The sequence below is a fragment of the Cannabis sativa genome, chromosome 7 (assembly GCF_029168945.1).
Source record: "Cannabis sativa cultivar Pink pepper isolate KNU-18-1 chromosome 7, ASM2916894v1, whole genome shotgun sequence".
NCBI classification, from domain to species: domain Eukaryota; kingdom Viridiplantae; phylum Streptophyta; class Magnoliopsida; order Rosales; family Cannabaceae; genus Cannabis; species Cannabis sativa.
Genome location: NC_083607.1, coordinates 981,146 through 1,001,732, shown reverse-complemented (window position 1 = coordinate 1,001,732; position 20,587 = coordinate 981,146). Strand labels below are relative to the sequence as shown.

The window sequence follows — 20,587 nt, the reverse complement described above, 5'->3', positions numbered from 1 at the left end:
CTAAAAAATTAAGTTTCAAAATCTCAAATTAATGAGGAATAATTAATCAACGTTCAAACTTCTTTATTTGGTGTTTAGCTGTTAGATAATTAAGAATATCAGTACTACATATCTCGAGAAAATACCTTCTCAAAGATCTTCTCGAGTCATATGGCACCACAAGATTAGTCGAGAAGACTGAAAAATTCTTACCACGTGACTCAAAAATGTAGTTCCCATCAAAATACACTTCGATTCTCAATAACTAAATACCGAACTTTCTTTCGAACTAATTCTATAATTTACGAGAAGTGTTACACAACAAAAAAAAAAAAATAGCTTGAAAAATTAAACTTTTTTCCTAAAAATAATTTAACAATAATAATTTTTTTCCTAATTATATCTCCAAACAAATCTTATTTAAATATATTAATGAAAAAAAAATCCAAATTAAATTTGGATTTATCAAAACAATGTGAAAATTTTTGTTCTTTGTGCCCAATCAAATAAACCCAAATATATCAAAAAAGTGTCTCCAATGGAGTGAGTGTTCTTCTGCTACTCTCTTCTCTCTCTCTCTCTCTCTCTCTCTAGGAGATATTTTGACGAATTTCAATCTGGTTTCTTTCACTTCTTCACTCAAATTCATTATTTATTTTCAGAAACCAATCTCATTTCTCACTTTCAAAGCTAAAGTTTCGATTTTTAATTTTAATTTTTTTTTTCTAAACCCTAAAATACTAAATCATCATTACCTGAGAACAACGTAAGCCGATTTCTCATCTCCGATTACCGCCAGTCAGCCCCATCGAAGAGATTTCCAGTAAGCTTAATCTGATTTTCAAATTCAAATCCGATCTTATATTTTTTTTTTTGTTGGTGTTAATTACCCAATTATTTAATTTCAAGAGAAAAAAAAATATGTTTGGAATATTTAATGTAATTATTATATAATTTTTCTGGGAAATTCATGTCTTTTTTTTCCATGTATTTAATCAGATCTGCGCTGTGATTTAGATTTAGAATTATCTTTTGTAATTTTTGGTATTATATATAAATTGGGATTTCTTTGGTGGGATTTTATATATATTAATATTATGATTTTCTTTGGTTAAGAAGTTGAAAATGTAAGTTTTTTCTTTTTTTTTTTAGCTCATAAATAATAAGAAATTAAGGTTTAAATTCCTTGAGATGAAAGGTATTAGAATTTATGATGTTAAAGAATAGAACTTTGATAATATGTGATTTGGATTTGATTACTTGTTCAATTTTGAGTTGGGTTATTTTTTTTTATTTTATATTTTTGTATGAAAAATTCATTGAAAAAAAATGGTATGAAGTTGGGTTGAGAAATTCTATCTTGCTCTTTTTTTTCTTCAAAATAATGGAAAAAATCATGTTTATACTCCTTTAGATGAAAGGCATTAGAATTTGTGGTGTTAAAGAATTGAACTTTAATTATATATGTGTTATAATTTTGAGTTGGGTTATTATTATTTTTTGTAGCTATGAAAAATTCATTGAAAAATGTCATAAATTTGGGTGGAGTAATTCTATCTTCTTCTTCAAAATAATAAGAGATAAAGGTTTAAATTCCTTGAGATGAAAGGCATTAGAATTTGTGATGTTAAAGATTAGAACTTTAATAATATGTGTGTTGAAATTTGTAATTTAGATTTGGTTTCTTGTTCAGTTTTGAGTTGGGTTATTATTATTTTTTGTAGCTGTGAAAAATTCATTGATAAAAATAATAAATTTGGGTGGAGTATTTCTTTCTTCTTCTTCAAAATAATAAGAAATTAAGGTTTAAATTCCTTGTGGTGTTAAAGATTAGAACTTTAATGATATGTGTGTTGAATTTGTAATTTTGATTTGGTTTCTTGTTCAGTTTTGAGTTGGGTTATTATTATTTTTTTTTTGTTTGTATATGAAAAATTCATTGAAAAAATCATAAATTTGGGTGGAAATGCAACCGAGAATCATAAAGATGCACCTTTTTAATAGACAAATTCATTAAAAAAAATCATAGGCATTAGAATTTGTGATGTTAAAGATTAGAACTTTAACAATATGTGTGTCGAATTTGTAATTTTAATTTGGTTTCTTGTTCAGTTTTTGAGTTGGGTTTTTAACAATTTGTTGTGTTTATTAGGTAGTGAGTGAAAAGCTTGGGCAGAAGGGTAATGGCAGACCTAGAAAACTTGTTGTTGGAGGCAGCAGGAAGAACGAATTCAGGAGGGAGAAACCGACACTCGCATCAGCATCCTCCTCAGTCTAGAAGACGGCGTGAGGATTCATATTCTGATGGGGGAAGTGACTCTAGGGATGATGATGATTCGGATGATGATCGTGGTGGCGGTTATGCAAGTAGAAAGCCTTCTGGGGCTCAAGTTCCTTTAAAGAAGAGGTTGGACCCTTCAGAAATGGATGATGATCAAGGTAGCGAGGGAGAAGGGGAAGATGATGATGATCGTGGTGGTTCTGATCGCGAAGGTGACAGTGATGAATCTGATGTTGGTAGTGATCTTTATAAGGATGATGATGATAGGAGAAAGCTTGCTGAGATGACTGAACTTCAAAGAGAAATGATTTTGTTAGATAGAGCATCTAAGAAAGAGGATAAGAATTTAAAGGAGAAATTGAGACCGAAATGGGATAACAAAGGGAAGATCCCGCAATCTAGGAAGGAGACTGCTCCTTTATCATCGTCTCGAATTCGCTCATCAGCTAGATCTGCTGACAGGGCAGCTGCAAAAGATGATGCTTTGAATGAGTTACGAGCAAAACGCTTGAAGCAACAAGACCCTGAGGCTCACCGTAAACTTAGGGATAGGGATACATCGTCGAGAGGAAGCTCGGGAAATAAGAATTTCTTGAACAACAAGAGGAAATCTTTCACATCAACAACAAGTTTGAGTAGCTCAAGTCAGAGTGACAGTGATCGCCAATCTCGAAGCGATGATGAAGGCTCTACAGGTGATGGTGGAATGGACAGTGATGATGAGAGGGGATCAGACGGGGTAACATTCGAAGATGTTAAGGATATCACAATTCGGAGATCAAAACTTGGAAAGTGGTTTATGGAGCCATTTTTCGAGGAATTGATCGTAGGTTGCTTTGTTCGGGTTGGTATTGGTAGGTCAAAAACCGGGCCAATTTACAGACTTTGTATGGTTAGGAATGTTGATGCAACCGATCCCGATAGACAGTACAAACTAGAGAATAAAAACACTCATAAGTATCTGAATTGTGTTTGGGGGAATGAAAACTCTGCAGCCAGGTGGCAGATGGCGATGGTTTCTGACTCTGCTCCGATCGAGGAAGAATTTAAGCAATGGGTTAGGGAAGTTGAGAGGAGTGGCGGTCGAATGCCAACTAAACAAGATTTGTTGGAAAAAAAGGAAGCTATTAAAAAGATCAATTCTTTTGTGTACTCAGCAGCTACTGTGAAGCAAATGTTACAAGAGAAAAAATCAGCCTCGTCGCGACCATTGAACGTTGCACTCGAGAAAGATCGGTTGAGAAGGGAGTTAGAAGTTGCACAAAGCAAGAGTGATGACATAGAGGTGGAGAGGATCAAGACAAGATTGGTGGAATTAGAAGCATCTCGGAAAGTAAAAGAGAGTGATGCTAAGGCTATTAGACTAGCCGAAATGAATAGAAAGAACAGAGTTGAGAATTTCAAGAATGCATCTGAACTCAAACCTATTAACCAATCTTTGAAAGCTGGTGAAGCTGGTTATGATCCCTTTTCGAGAAGATGGACAAGGTCGAGAAATTATTATGTTTCCACTCCTGGTGAGGCGAAAGGGGAAGAAACTGAAGCGATTCCTGTTAATAAAACAGTACCTAAAGTTGCAGCAAGTAATGGTCGAGGTGGTGCAGTTTTACCAACAGATTTCGGGTTGGAAGCTACTGCAGCAGCCTTGGAAGCTGCAGCAGATGCTGGCAAGTTGGTTGACACGCTCGCCCCTGTGGATCAAGGGACAGTGACGAACGTGCTGCACAACTTCGAGTTGCCAATCTCACTAGCTATGCTTCATAAATTCGGTGGACCACAAGGAGCTCAGGCAGGATTCATGGCAAGAAAGCAGAGAATAGAATCAACAGTCGGTTGTCAAGTCCCCGAAAATGATGGACGGAGACATGTGCTGACTTTGACTGTTAGTGATTACAAGAGAAGAAGAGGGCTTCTTTAAAACCGAAAAGGGAGTGAAAACGAATGCTGCAAATCGATCGGTGAGCCTGTTATGCAACTCTTCCTTGTTTATTTGATGATCTTTTTAGTCTCTTTTCATACATTATTGTAATTGTAATAACAAATCTTGGAGCTGCATTGTGATGATGATGATGATGATGATGATGATTGATAGTCATGGTGTTATGTTTTTCACAATAATAAAAAAAAGAAAGTCCTTTGTTGTAGTTTTAAGTCCCGAGAAGGACAAAAGCAGCAACACGAGCTATGTGTTTATTTTTATACAACTCAGTTCGTGACGATGTTTTAAGGAAGAAAAATTGAAAAGAAACTCAAAATCTCAGATGTTGTAAGGAGCAAAATTAACAGTAAATATTAGTATGTATGAAGTATGAACCATTAACTATAATTTCTTATGTTCATGGAAAAACAAAGAAGATATTTTTGGCTAGTTTGTTTTTTCTTTTCTTTATTATATATTTCTTTATTTATTTGTTTAGCCTTTATATGAGTGATTATTTTAGAATATACAAAAAAAAGAATTATATAAATATGGTATGGATTACGGAATTTTAAATAGTTTTTACGGTTTTTAAGATTTTATTTATTAAAAATTTATTTAATCTTTTGATGTTTTCATGTTATTTTTATGTTATTTTTTTATTATTTTGTTGTTGATTTTTTATTATCTTTATGTAATTTTTTTTATTATTTTATAAAATACTGTAAAAATATATATGAACGTGAAAGTGTAATTTTTTTTTTACCAAATATAGAAATTTATGTAAATTTTTCTTTATAATAAATGCTGTCAAGAGAGGTTGCGGGATTAGTCGGTTGCAGTAGATTCTATAGGCTACCGACCAATCCCGCAGTACTCACTTGGATTGTGAGACTTGCTCGGTTTAGCGCTCTACAAACTTTTTTAATTCGGTTTTGCCCCCTTGGTATTTTTGCAATTTGTTCTTTAAAAGTTAACAAAAATGCAAACTTGTCAAATGACTAAATAGCAATCAAAATTGGAATGTTTTTTAATAAAACATAAAATAGCTACAAAGATATGAATATTTCCCAAAAAGAAACTTTTGTATAAATGATTCTTGATTTTTTTTCTCCCTTTTGGGTAATATTTACTCTTAAACAATATTAAATTATCCTTAAAAAAAGTATTAAAATGTAACTTAAATGATTACCCCCCAAAAAAACTTAGTAACTAAATTGTTGTTATTTTTATTTATATTTTGCTCAAATCATGAGCCACATGACATATTATTATAAATTAAAAAGTCATGCAGAGAATCTTATTTAAGATGTACATTATATAATTTTTATTATTTATAGAAAAATAAAAATAAAAATAGGAGCATCTTTTATTCACATGCTCATAAAGTTCCTCTTACAATTCATTTTTTTAAGAATATATTTTGCCCTTTGTGTTTATTTTATTTTCCCTCTTAAAAATTTATTTGCTACTTGTACATTTAGATATATTTTAAGTTAAATTATTGAATTACCAAGCTACTGTATTTCTATTTTTCTGTATTTCTTTTTAGAAAATTTGAAAATCTATATTTGCCCCTCTTAATTTATTTTTTTTTTATAACATTTTACAAAATTTTCTGTGGTATAAGTTCATCTAAATAAAAAAGTACTGCAAACGTTATTTTTAGAAAGTTGTTCACTCACGGTTGCCAGTCCTGGAAGGAGTTATGTGGAATGACAGTCGAATCCAGAAGGGTGTTCTCGGATGACTATCATGTCCACTTCGTGTTCAATTTTCAGAATAGCTAGCCCTTCCCTGGAAATGAGTTCTAACTGGTTAGTTGTCACTCTTGGGATGGTAGATTCGGATAGTCAACTCCAGCAGACCATATCCTATCTGAAAGTGTCATATGCGAGTATCCTTGGTCCCTAAGTCTAAAAGCTCATATATGTTTCCGGAAGCTCTGATACTTAAGCTAACATAGAGACTTCGTTCAAAGAGGAATTGGTTAAGTTAGTTTAAGTTAGTTATTTCTAACTAACTTAACAATCTCGTTTCTTGTAGCCACCGACTTTAGGATTTTAATCATAAACCTATAAATATTTTCATGATTTTATAATTTTATTTATAGAAAATAAGATCTTTTAATGTATTTTTATGTTATAGTCTTATTGATTTGTTATTGATTATTTGTTATTTTTATGTTATTTTTTGTTGTTGTTTTAATGTTATTTTTCTATTACTTTTATGTAATTTTTTTTTTTATTTTTATAAAATACTATAAAAAAAAATTAAACGTAAAATTGTAAAAAAAAAAATTATAAAAAATAGTTCTTTAATGTAATTATCCTATAAATAAATTAGTCTTACGAAAATAAAACTACACAAATCTCACACGCTGATTACAATAGAAGAGCAACACGACCGAAAAAAGAAACACAACAAAAAAAGATAATATTTAAATTTTAAACATTGAAAAAGACAACTTTATTTTACATTTTATTATGTCTAATTAATTACTTTTTTTTGAGTTGTTTAATGTGTAATTAATTATAATAATAATATAACCACTCTTGCACGTAATTAGCACGACACTCACTCACTTCCCATTATTAACTAATTAAATATATATATTAATATATATATAGCAATATTCTTTAAATAAAACCTTTCTTTTTATATTAAACAAACTATATTAATTAATTTATTAATTGTTGTTAATCTTAACAAGTCAATGGAATTGATTTTGAAGCCAATCCATTTGTATATCGATGCAACAATTAATTAATATTAATTGGTAGTATTCCAATAATATTAATTAATAATTTTATTATTAAAAAAAAAACAATTAATTTTTAACCATAACTTATGGAGCTTTGTCCACGTTATTACATTGATTTGTTCAATAATTATATATAAATATATATTTATATAAAACTAACACGCATAAGCATTATTCCATATATGTATTTGTTATTTATATATATAAAAAAAAAATATATATATATATATAGATTAACTATTTATAATGTGTAATATACTATTTATATATATTATGTGATTTTCTTAATAATCTATATAAGAATAATATAAGATGATGGAATATATCGTGTGATTAATTAGAATATGATAGACTTGAGTCCACTCATGTGTTATAAATTTATTTATATATTTTTATATATAATTATATATTGAATTGATATAATATTTACTTAACGTAATTAACATATTTTATCTAAACTACAAATACTTATAATTACTTCCATAAAATATCAATTATATACACTAAAATTATAGGGCGTTTTTACAGTGTATTTTTATTTGTTTCGGTATGAAAAACATAATTTTGCTCAATTTTCTTTAATAATTGTATAAGTTGTAATTATGAAAAATATTCTGTAAAATTTTAAAAAATTTGATATCTTAATTGAATAACTACAACATAATACACGCTAATTCACTAATTTTTTTGAATGCCGAAATAAATAACTAGTATGAGGATGAATTTTTCAAAATTAGCTAATTAGTCAATAACTTGTAAAAATTATTAAAGAATTAGTTTTATAAATTGGACCAAAAAGGTTTACATAACTTGTTGTAGCTCGTATATATGAGTTTGTATTAATTATACTAGTATATATTACCTATATATGAGTCATTATTAATTATTTTTTATGAAATATTATAATAAAAGATCATACTCAAAATATATAGGGAAAGAGTATCATTGCACACTTTTGAATTTAAATAGATAAGAAATTTTATACGATATTTTAAATAAGTATAACAATAGGATATATTTTTTTTTTTTTGAATGGTTGAGTTTAAGGGTTTTTGTTTTTATTTGTTATTTGATTTATTAAATTAGAATTTTTTTTTCAATATAAATGCCATCATCTTAGGTTGATCTTTTCTTAATGAAAATCAACAAGCATAAAAACAAAAAATAATGAACTTGATTATTGGAAATAAATTGTTTTAATCCTAAGTTTTTAAACCAATTAAAAATAATTCATCTAAGAAAACAAGACAAAAATATTAAAGTAATAACATAAGAGTGTCAATGAACTGCATTTTAAAGAAAAAATATTATCACTTATTTTTTTTAGAAAAAAAAACTTAAAGTAATGCTATTTCATGTCTTTGCTATTTCATAACACATAGTAAAATATAACATTGTTGTTAGACTTAATATTAAATTTAAAAGGATTGATATAAGATATATTATAATTGAGTAGTGATATTTTATAATAATTATTAAATTAAATTTTATGAGACATGATATTTAATTATACTAATCAATGATTAGCACTACTGGTGTCTTTTAGTGTAAGAAATACTAAAAAAAATATTAATGTAAGGCAACAATAGTGCCTAGGACTACTTAGAGGTAACAACTTGTAATTAGCTAACTATATTTTATAATAGGAGTAATGATATCTTCACACACAATTTACACACATTTATCCGGCATATAATTTTAACTAATCATCTTTATTTAAGATGAGTTTCACTTATTAAAAATGACTTGCCACATAGGTATAGGGAAATACTAAAAGACAATACTGGTGCCTAGCACCCTCGTAAGTGTTATGTCACTATTGGTGTAATTAAGTATTGAATCTTATATAATTTAATGTAATAACTTTTAGAGAATATTACTAACCAATTATATAGTGTCATCTAAAAAGTATTGGACACTACTAATGTCCAATAACAATTCTCCTAAGTATATATTTTATTTAATTATTAAATTAAATTACCTGAAAATACTTAATTATACCTTGTAATAGTTTTTTTTTTTTTTGATTCAAGCGTTTATATATTACATCATGTTTTACCTGGGACTCGAACCCAGGACCTCCAACACTCACACACCCACCTATGGCCACTTGAGCTAACCCCAAGTGGTTTATACCTTGTAATAGTTGAGCACTAGCAATTCCTCCCAAAATAATATTTTCTCTTCCATCACAAAACAAAAATAATATTTTCATATATATTTCTTTAATTAGTAGAATGAGCTAACCTCACACAATCCAATACTATATACACACACATTTAATTCTCAATCTCAAACTATTAAAGAACCCCAATTAAAGAAACAAAAGCTTGAACTTTTCTCTTCAATTACAACTCAAAACACTCATCATTTTCATTTTTCTCCAAAACCATACACATATATATACATACACATATATTTGCCACCATTACAAATAAAAATGCTTTCTTCATCATCTCCAACTCTCATCAACTCACCATAGAAACCAACAACCCCAAACCAACCAAAGATCAAATCTTTTTCCCCCAAACCAACAATGTTAGACAATTCAAAAACTCATCAAACCAAAATCCCAAAACCAATCCAAAAAACACTAAACCAATTACAAACATTCAAAAATTCAATCTTTAGCTTTCTCCTCTCTCTTCCAACCTCTCTTCTAGCTCTTCTCCTTCTCATTCTTCTAGCCTACAATGGCTTCTCTATCTTCACTATTCATATCCCTTTCTTATCAAAAACCCCTTTTCCTAAATCTCATCATAATCATCATCTCATTCTTCCCTCCAATTTCTCCCGCCAAAATCTCGCCGGAGATCAATGGCCGCCGGTGACCAAGCTTTCTTCTTCTTCTTATGTTGTTAGAGAAGAAAATGCTCCTTTGTTCATAAAAACAAATACCCTTTTGCCCAAAATCGAAGTTTCAAACAAAAAAACCAGAAGATTGAAGAAGATGAAACGAAAGATTCGATCTTTATCGAGTAGTGTAATTAGTAGTGGTAATAAAGAGCCGTTTTCAAAAACGGTTAAGGAGTTTTTCGATTCTAAAAATTGTTCAAAGCCACGTTTTTTCATGACGTGGATATCTTCATTGAAATCATTTGGTGAGAGGGAATCTTTTGCTATTGAAAGCCTTTTCAAGTTTCATCCCAATTCTTGTTTGGTTATAGTTTCGAAAACTATGGATTCGAATGAGGGTTTGAATAGAGTACTTAAACCGTTTTTAAAAATGGGTCTTAGTGTACTTGCTGTTTCACCTGATTATGATTACGTTTTCAAAAACACTCCAGCTGAAAATTGGTTTAGTTTGTTGAAAATGGGTAAAGTGAATCCGGGTGAGATTCCTTTGGGTCAAAATCTCTCTAATTTGCTTAGATTAGCTCTTCTTTATAAATATGGTGGTGTTTATATAGATACGGATATGATTTTTGTGAAGAGTTTTTCTAAGTTGAAAAATGTTATTGGAGCTCAAACTATTGATTTGGAAACGGGTCAATGGAGTAGATTGAATAATGCAGTTTTGGTTTTTGATAAAGGTCATCCTTTAGTGTTGGAATTTATTAAGGAATTTGCTTCAACATTTGATGGTAGTAAATGGGGTCATAATGGTCCTTACTTAGTTTCAAGAGTTGTTTCAAGAGTATTATATAGTAGTAGTGTTTTTAAAAATGGTGAAGATAAGAAGAGATTCAATTTTAGTATTTTGGGTCCACCTGCATTTTATCCGGTTGATTGGAGTAGAATTGAAAGCTTGTTTTCAAGTCCAAATGATGAGTTTCAATACAAATGGGTTTTGGGAAAGTTGAAGCATATAAGGACAAAGAGTTTTGTGGTTCATTTGTGGAATAGACAAAGTAAGAAGTTGAAGATTGAAAAGGGAAGTATTATTGATTATATTATGAAAGATAGTTGTGTTTTCTCATGTAATTCTTTGTTAATCTCTTCTCTCTAATTTTATGAGTGAGTGAGTGAATTTTTTTTTGTTTAGCTATAAATGGGGTCATATAAAGAATAAGACTTTTGAAAAAGGTGTAAATTGTCTTTATACTATATATATATAGAGAGAGAGAGAAAGAGAGAAGAAATGTAAGAGATTGTTTAAAGTTTTGATGTTTTATAGATTAATTCAATAGCCAAACCCTTTTCATCTTTTGTCTTTATTTTTCTTGTAAAGATCTTTATTAAATGCATGTTGTAAAATATTCCATAATTATAGTTAAGCTTATAATAATGAAAAGAAGAAGAAGAATATGTATAGGAGGTTGTTCATGTTTAGTTTATTGTTTAATTCATAATTTAATCACTTGTATAGATTTCAATAGCCAACCCCTTTTCCCCTTTTTCTTCTTTCTTTCCCAAAAGATCTTGAAAAGCATATGTATATATAGTCTTTATAAGCTTATAATGAAAAGGAAAAAAAGGAGAAGATGAAGAATATAACATATATGAAGTTGTTTAGTTTTATATGTTAATTCATATCTTGGGATCACTATTATAGATCTCAATGGCTAAAGCAATTTGATTCTATGAAAATAATAATAATAAAGGACTAAGTTTCATTACATTAAAACAATCTAAGGAAATAACAATGGGAACATATGGAATGTGTGAAAAAGTGAAAGTAATGTGTCAAACTTTAATGATGTTCTTAATCCTTTAAATATTTTAGATAAAATTTATTAGAGTAACTTTGACGTTTGTTATTAAATCGTTATCAGAAGAATGTGTCGACTTCAATCTTCAGTGATATTTAATAATTGGATCGTTACTAAAGTAATGTGTGAGTTCTTAATCCTTTAGTGACATACTCCTTAATTTCTATAATTGGAATCAATTGTTGGTATTAAGCAACATTGTCAACTTCAATTTTTTTTTATTGCAACTTGTTTGAAGTGGAGAAATCTTATAAACCCTAATATTTCAAATTCTTAACTTCTTATTATTTACTTATTTGAACTTCATGAATCTAAAACACAAATTACTAATATCCCACCAAAGGAAAAAAAAAATCAATTGGTTGTGGTAAGAGTTTAGTTGATTCATTTTATTTCTCACTATGAATCTATGATGAAGATTTAAATCATCATGTAAAATATATTGGTTTTGAGAAGTTTAGGATGACATCAAGAAATTTTAGTCACTTATCTATACCTAGAATTGTTTTAGTAGTTAAGAAACACAAATTAGCATGAGGCTTGTTGCATTTACATGCTTTCCTTAATGTTGATATATAATTATTTATTAATTTTTTTTTTAAAAAAAAATATGTTGGTATGAGAGATGCCTTCTACCTAATTTAATGGCTTACCTCATGTTTTATTTATTTGAAATTAGTGGGATCATATTAACAATAACAATAATGCAATTAATAATTATAAATTAGTTATTTATAAAATTATAATATGGAAAAAGTACAACATAACCTTGATTTATTAATAACTTTAGTTAAATTATACTTTTGTAAAGTCCCAACTTAAAAAAAAATAGATGCAATTAAATAATTATAAATTAGTAATTTATAAAATTATAATATGGAAAAAGTACAATTTAACCTTGATTTATTAATAACTTTAATTAAATTATACTTTTGTAAAGTCCCAACTTACAAAAATAGTGTAAATTAATACTAGATTAATAACTTTAATAAAATTATACTTTTTTTTTTATAGAAATTACAAATCAAGTTGACCATTTTTCTTTTGATTATAGGGCTCATATATTGTTATGTGAATAATTTGTTTAGAAAATTATAAATAATAAAAACAAATACAATTTGTGACCAAATACATACAAATTGGTATGGACTACATGTACATATAGGGTTGACAAAATCCAAAATGTTGATTATTTTTATTTTTATATTTATATATAATTGCCTAAAATAATATTATTGTTGCATGATGGTGATGTAAATCAAGAGCTTAAGCATTAATTGGTTCCAATCTTTGTAACATGGCTAACATGTAATGTGCTTCATTTATTTATATATAATATAATAGGATATTTTTAGTAAAATTCTTTTAACATTTATAATTATTACACGTATAATTTTAATAAAAAAATAGAGGCAAAAGTACCTGCTATTTTTTAGTTGTTAAGTATTAATTAAGTCTGTTAAGTACCAACTCAAAAACATGTGATGATATATTTCTTTAGCTTATTTAATACAGTCTAATAATGTGTCGCCACGTATTTCTGAGTTGATACTTAATGGCCAAAAAATAGTACGACTGCAACAAAATCGTAAAATAAAGTATTTTTGTTGTTACTTTTTTTTATTAAAATCGTATGTGTAATAATTATAAATATTAATGAAATTTCACCACAAATATTCCTATAATATATAAGAAAATATTTTTGGGTAATAAATAAAATAATATATAATGTAGCCCTTTCTAGGGTTTCATGATTTTTTGTTTTGACTAGTGAAGATGACCACCATTAATATTATGTGATGTTAATACTTAATAGTGGTGATTAGTTAAGGAGTTATAATAATTAATATGTTTATAAGACAACAAAAATCAAACATTGAAATAAGTGTTGAATCAATTCTTATCTAATTGTTGTCTTCTGATTATGTAATGTTTAAGCAAACAAAGCTTTTAAGAAGGGTTCATTAAATGTCCTACCAAAACCAATCCCTCATAATCTGCTCTCATATTTTTATTTTATTATTAGTATTACTATGATTATTAGTGTATGTTTCTTAATGATGTGTTATTGGGCTTTTGTACTTCGGGCCATTATCTACCAAGAAATTGGAGGAAATTACACTCTATACCTATTTTATGTTGTCCTCTTTTATTTTTGGGTAAATACTATTTTAGACCCTCTGTTTTACAAAAGTTACCAATTGGACCCTGTGTTTTGTTAAATGACAAAATGGACCCTGTATTTTCTAAAATAGTACAAATAGGACCCTGAATTGATTTTTTGTCAAAATAAAGTTTAACTATAATCCGATCTAAAAGTGCTATGACAAAACTGTTTACATTTTTTGTATCTGTTCGTATTAAGCATTGTCTTCAAGTTGGTTGTATTAAAAAAAAATTGACAAAAATTAAGCTCAGGGTCCTATTTTTACTATTTTAGAAAATACAGGGTCCATTTTGTCAATTAACAAAACACAAGGTCCAATCTGTAACTTTTGCAAAACACAGGGTCCAAAATGGTATTTACCCTTTATTTTTACCCTCTTTTTTAAAGTCTATCATTTTTATCTTTTTTTTTTTAAACATTGTACTAATTTTGCCTCTGTCACTTCAAGATACTCTCTATGTGACTCTCTTATGTTAGGGTATTTTGGGTACAATACATATAAAAAGAGGTATGTTTCAAATAAATATAAAATTAGAGGTAAATTTGATTAATTGATTAATAAAAGTGTTATTTTTCAACTTACCCCAAGAAATTGATGGTCTACGCCCAATGACCACCTATGATCATGGTTCGTTTTAGGGTCGGGTTTGGACTAAACCAGGTTAAGCTCGTGTTTAGGGCCTACTCAATTCAAAGGCCCAAATTTTTTTTTTCTATTTAGAATTATATATATTATAATAATTTTCAAAAATATCATATATTGTTTAAATAAATGGCCCAATAATTTTTTTCTCCTAAGACCCATCCAATCTCAGGACCGGCTTTGGGTACATCGTGTTGTATTATATATTATTGTGTTAGATTGTATTATAATTTATTTATTAATACAATACTATTTTTGGTATTGACTTACATTGATACGTTGTGTAATAATATATTATCTTTACCATAACCTCGTCCCTGACTTCGGAGCTAGGTTGAGTCAGGGGCCAGGTCTGAGGTTGGGTCCGAGTCTCTGAATTTCCAACTTTAGATTCTTTCTAAATATTATAATCCAAACTATTACAAATTATTTGTTATGTAGTTAATGCTGTTGTGCATTTCAATTGATCAAAACTCACTACTCAATTGAAAAAATGGGCCACATGGCCATATTATTGTGATAGACAACCAGTAGAATCAACAAGTTTTGTAAACTATCGATCAATTAACATAAGCCATGCGGCCAAGCTATTGTAAACGACTAGTGGAATCAACAAGTTTTGTAGATTATCGATCACTTAAGGCTCGTGGCCATGTTATTATGAACAACTAGCAAATTCAAGCAATATAATTGAAATGTAATGCCTCGTGATTGTTTAGACAGTTCGTAGTCAAGTGATGATGTAGTCTTATTTTGGTCAGATTATTGATGAGTGTCAATCTTTGTTGTTGGAGTTAGAAACTTGTTCTTTAATTTTGTTAAGCATTCTGCTAATAAAGCGGCAAACTTTCTTGCTCAAGCCTCGATCGTACATTGAGTGAGCTGTTTATTTGCCCTAATTTTAAAGATGTTTCTATCATATCGTTTAATGCAATTTCCTTTTCCATTCAAAACCATATGGTGAAAGTTTAGCCCCACTAACTTTGTATTGTCGTTTCTTTTGATTATTGTCGTTTGTCTACTAATTGTTGAATATTGTCGTTTTTATTTAATAGTTGTCGTTTATGTGTAATAGTTGTCGTTCTTGCTAATAATTGTCGTTTTCTCCTAATGTGTCATTCAACTAATTTTCTATCACCTTTATTGAACATTGTCGTTTTTCTAATAGTTGTCGCTTTTGCTAATAATTGTCGTTTTCGCCTAATGTGTCATTCAACCAATTTTCTGGCACCTTTATTTAACATTGTCGTTTTTACCTAATTGTATCAATCAACTAATATTCCGTCCCCATTATTGAACATTGTCGTTTGTTTTAATAATTGTCGTTTTTGCCTAATTGTGTCATTCAACTAATTTCTGTCACCGTTGAACATTGTCGTTTTTTCTAATTGTTGTCGTTCTCCCTAATAATTGTCGTTTATTAAAAAATAATATTATGTAATAATAAATCAAATAAAGATGACCTGGTAAACAATTTAGACTAAACTATTAAAATACTAGTATATAAGTTTAAAAAAAAAAGTGAAAAATTAGTGTGAAGAATAATACGATTACATTATATTATACTAATTAAAATACATTAAGAATGTTCAAATATTCCTTCAAAAAAACAAAAAAAATCCAAGTAAATATCTGGATTATGATGTAAATTCTCATTTACCTAACAAGTCAAAATTTTCTTCTCTTCATCTTCTATTTCTTCTACTGCATAAATATATATACAATAATAAATATAAAATTAAAGAAACATTTATTCATTGATGTTTTTTTTTCTAAAAAAAAATATATACAAATAAATAAGAACAACTGCGTACCTGGAGAAGTGGTGTTTAATCTCAGGCCTATATAAGTAATGATGCTAGAAATTACCCTGTTATCAAATAAATAAATAATCAACTCAAATATCAAAAATTAATTTTTCTTCAAATAAATATTATGAACCTTTATATTGTATAATTTTATATTGAACTATATCTTATGTAATATTTTTATGTTAAACTGTGTATACTCAACTTTTATTATTATATATATAAACACATAATATTTTAAAATTATAAGATACAAATGAAAACCAAAGTCATGTTTTTTAAAATTACTATAATAGTTAATAATGTTATCTACTTCTATTGAATTTCAGCAAATCTATATTCTATACAGACTAAAATGAATATTTAAAGAAACTAAATAATGTAAAATAATTAACATCTCAGTTTCAATAATCTCTAACCTGGTATGGAAGTAGATTGGGTTGATTTCTTGTGATGATTTCGTTCCTTCTTGTACCTCAACTGAATCGGATCAAACCCGCCTTCCTGTGCTCCATAAACAGCCCAAGACGGTGTGAGAGCCATATAATCCTTACTATCGAAAGGTTTTCCAGATGCAACCAAGTCATGGAATTTTTCATAGTCTATCCATGTGTACCATTGCCCATCAATCTTAAACTTGTCGGTTTTCGCAAGGAGGACACAGCACGAGTGGACATGCTCGCAAGCAACCTCGTAATCCCCTCCGCTTTTCAATGCCAAAGCCTCCGAAAAGGCTTTAACATCAGCATGCCAAGGCACATTCTCCATTGTCAACTTTGACGTAGAGGATGTTCCGCAATATGTAACACCTTTGATTTCGATAAAATCGGGTTTACCAATGCTAAAGAGGTTAAAATATGCATCTATATCCTCTGTATTCCATCCTTTCACAAGGGTTAAACGGTAAACTGTTCTTTGATGTTTGTCCCTCAAAGCTGTCAATGAATCAATAAATCTCTCCCAAAAATCCCCGAAGAGGGGTCTATCGATTGCCTTCAAACTATCCTTTGTTGCAGCATCAACACTAACATATAACTGAGTAATAGGCTTTAAATCTTTAATCTTTTCGGGGAACTGAGCATTTGTTACTAAGAAAGTTGAAATCCGACGACGATGCAACTCATCGATAAGTGTGTTGATTTCAGGATACATTATAGGTTCACCGACAAGCGATAAGGCACAATGCCTAGGAGACATACCTTCAGTCAGCCGTTCGAGTGTAACACCGGGAACTCCTTTCATTTGCTTAATCATCTTTAAGTGTTGTTCGATAGCCGAGTTCACAATTTGTAAGGGATCATCCATGTTCCATTGCCAACTCTTTCCAACTGGGTTTGTATGATGTCTCCAGCAAAACACACATTTATTTGCACAAGCTAAGCTAGGTGTCGCTTCCATGCACCTAAAACAAAACAAAATTAAAATTTTCTCACCCATTTTCCATGTATGGACTACTTGGGATGTTATTTCTACTCAAACAATATACTAAACTCATCAAGTTTGGGACCAATTATACAATTTAGTTGACTTTTGACTGGGGACTCTAAGTCTTAGGTGGTCCTCTTTATAAGAAGCTCATCTATCTTTTCTGTCCCTAGATCTTGGCTAAGTTGAGAAATTATCTAATGATATTTTGATATAAGACCTAATTTTGATTCTAAAAGACTCATAATTGGACGTTAGACCGAAAGAAATATTTCCACATACCTGAAATGATGGCTTACCATTAATATATATTAATTGAAATAGAATTTTTAACCCCCCACACTTATATAGGATTTTGCTCTCTAAATTATTATTTTATAAAAAATACCCCTCAAACTATGAAAAAATGCAAATTTCCCCTTTGATTACATTTCGTTCCTCTTTTGAGATAATATATTGATATAGCAACTGTGACAAAGGAAAATAAGCTGAGCAATCTCACATCACCTAGAAAAAGTTAAGTATGATGATTCTTTGCAGGTATGAGACAGGTACACGCCGAAAACACTCTTGTTAGGGAATGTCTAATGGAGGCTTGAAGCGGGAACAAGCCATACCTATGATTATATGAAAAGAACCTATATTTAACTAACTTAAACTAGTTAGAATCAAGTTAATGACTTTAAACATTCAAACATTAACCCTAAAATTAGAGATACACAGTCCTAAATTTATAGTTATAGTACTACCTATGCAATTATCTATTTGCCTAGACTCTTGAACTGAAAATGAATAAATATGCAATTGCTTCCATAGTTCAAGATAAATTCTTTAAAAACAATAATAATTTAAGAGGCCAAATGTTTGTTCTTAATAATTTCAGTAAAGAAGATAACTATGCAATTTCAAAAATTAACAACAAATTATAGCTTAAACTTACTACTAAGAATTGATTAGTGCTTACCTATGACTTTCAATACCATAGAATGAATGCTTGTAACAACCACCTCTTCCTCTAAGCTGTGATTTTGTCCATCTACAGATCTTCACACCACTATGTGAACCAATAATCTTGTAACCCTGTTTCTCCAAACTCGCCCTAATCACTGGAGTAACCATATTCTTCTTCCCATTTGAATTCGAATTATTCGAAACTCCATTACTTTGAGCTCCTGTTTTCCTTGAAGGTCCTTTACCAGCAATATCCTCAAGATCAACAATCTCAGATTCCTCTTCTTCTTCTTCTTCAACACTCTCATCATCACTAACAAAACCACCATTTTCTTCTTCAACAACCTCATCACCTTTCAAAAACCTAACAAGTTTCAGAGACCAATCATCGAACACTTCATCGACATCTCCTTCGCTATCCACATCACCTTCCGAAACCGGCAATATCTCATTGCCGCCCAATGCCTTCATCCTCTTCGACAAATCCTTCGCTACAGCATTAAAAGTCGAATCGTAAGCTCGACTCCCAACTCCAAACACAGCGAACTCACATTGCTTAAGCAAAAGCGATCCAACCCTAAAATCTTCTGCACTCTCAGCTAACCAATCGGTAAAGAATCTCGAATCGGTCGGAGCTTTTCCTTCGTCCCAAGTTGAAGCGATGATCAGTACCAGAGTTTCGTTACAAAGATCTTCCGGCTCGTAGTCCTTGGCGTCGACGAGGTCGAAATCGAAGCTGTTTGAGGCGAGGAGACGGAGTAGACGATGAGCTAGGGTTTTGGAGGTGCCTGTTTGGGAAATGAAGATGATCTTGTTGGATTTGCGAGTTGGAGAAGATGAAGATGGAGTTCTAGGGTATGGGAGTGATCGGAGTCGGAGAGATTTGTAGAGGAAGTAGAATGTGGTGGCGGAGAGGGCGGCGAGTAGAGTTACACGCGCCGGAGCGGAAGTGAGGGACATGGCGGCGTTAAGTAATTTTTGGGTTTCTTAAAAATAAGCTTATATAAGGCATTTTATGAGAGCTTTAGGTTATAGGAGGATTTTTTTTTTTAATTAGGGTAGAATTTTTATTTAAGAATACATTTGAAATTATGTAAATTTTATTATAATTAAAAAGAGGTATACTAAAAAAAATTAAAACATCAAAAAGTATAAAATGTAACAACATGGTTTGCCCTCAAGGTAACGAGCCAGGCGTGTATCTCGGGCTTCCAAACAGTCACGATGTCAAAATTGTGAAAAAAATATATTAGTGTTTAGATAAAGTACATATTATTTATTTAGTTATAATTACTCGAAAATATATAACACCGTTTATGGTAGACACTAATTATGTATAATGTTGATTGAGATTTTCGGTAACTATATATTTAACGTGATAATGAGAGCTTAGGGATAATTATGCAGGTAATTTTTACGTGGTTCAGACATTAATAAGTCATAGTCCACGAGTCTCTATTATCAATGAAAGTATTTCTTACAAAGAATGTTTACTGCGTTTTTTTCCGATCGCCTCAGTTATTTTGTAAGGAGTATTTATAGCGATCTTTCCTTCCAAGAAAAAAATGAGTAACTTGTCTTTAAGTGCTACTATGGACACGCACAAATTCCCAAAAGGTACAAAATAGGGCATCCACAACCTACATAGTAGGCTGCTTAGGTTTTATGTGAGATTAGCCTTCATCCCTTCTTAATTAATGTGATTCTTCATAATGGAGCCATCACTAGCTCCCTTGATTATCGTGTAATTGTTTGCAGTCAGATTTATGACGTTTGACCCGTCTTCTTATAGGTATTCCCATACGTTTTTCCCATTTACATTAAATACGGAGTGACTATTGAACTCCAGTCTTACTGGACTGGAGAAGCCTATCCGTGTTTGGACTCTCGGAGATGAAGAAAGACTGACTTAGTCTCTTCCGGGAGCTAACCCGTCAAATCGTACTTATACTTTCTCAAAGATGTTTTGTCAAGTCCTTCAACTCGTCTCCGGGTGACG

The 20,587-nt window shown here is 30.0% G+C and overlaps 3 protein-coding genes across 4 annotated transcripts; 2 read left to right on the top strand and 1 right to left on the bottom strand.

Moving 5' to 3' along the window:
• The first annotated feature begins 424 nt into the window (after positions 1–424).
• LOC115697079 (protein RTF1 homolog) lies at positions 425–4,404 on the top strand. Of its 2 annotated transcripts, none has more exons than XM_030623989.2 (2): positions 425–802; positions 2,132–4,404. In XM_030623989.2, exon 2 carries the CDS (start codon positions 2,163–2,165, stop codon positions 4,176–4,178), a length of 2,016 nt encoding a protein of 671 aa, XP_030479849.2. In that variant the 5' UTR covers positions 425–802; positions 2,132–2,162; the 3' UTR covers positions 4,179–4,404. The 2 variants fall into 2 exon arrangements, with proteins under 2 accessions (XP_030479849.2, XP_060975096.1); XM_061119113.1 differs by having other exon boundaries at positions 478–802; positions 2,136–4,404.
• A 4,692-nt stretch (positions 4,405–9,096) lies between these two features.
• LOC115697143 (uncharacterized protein At4g19900) lies at positions 9,097–11,086 on the top strand. The gene has a single exon (XM_030624056.2). The coding sequence runs from the start codon at positions 9,479–9,481 to the stop codon at positions 10,889–10,891; it is 1,413 nt and encodes a 470-aa protein (XP_030479916.2). The 5' UTR covers positions 9,097–9,478; the 3' UTR covers positions 10,892–11,086.
• Positions 11,087–15,933: 4,847 nt separating this feature from the next.
• On the bottom strand, positions 15,934–19,599 carry LOC115697450 (S-adenosyl-L-methionine-dependent tRNA 4-demethylwyosine synthase). The gene is made up of 4 exons (XM_030624461.2): positions 18,602–19,599; positions 16,632–17,614; positions 16,219–16,274; positions 15,934–16,108 (listed from the first exon to the last, which is right to left on the bottom strand). The coding sequence occupies exons 1-3, from the start codon at positions 19,546–19,548 to the stop codon at positions 16,270–16,272; spliced, it is 1,935 nt and encodes a 644-aa protein (XP_030480321.1). The 5' UTR covers positions 19,549–19,599; the 3' UTR covers positions 15,934–16,108; positions 16,219–16,269.
• Positions 19,600–20,587: the final 988 nt, after the last annotated feature.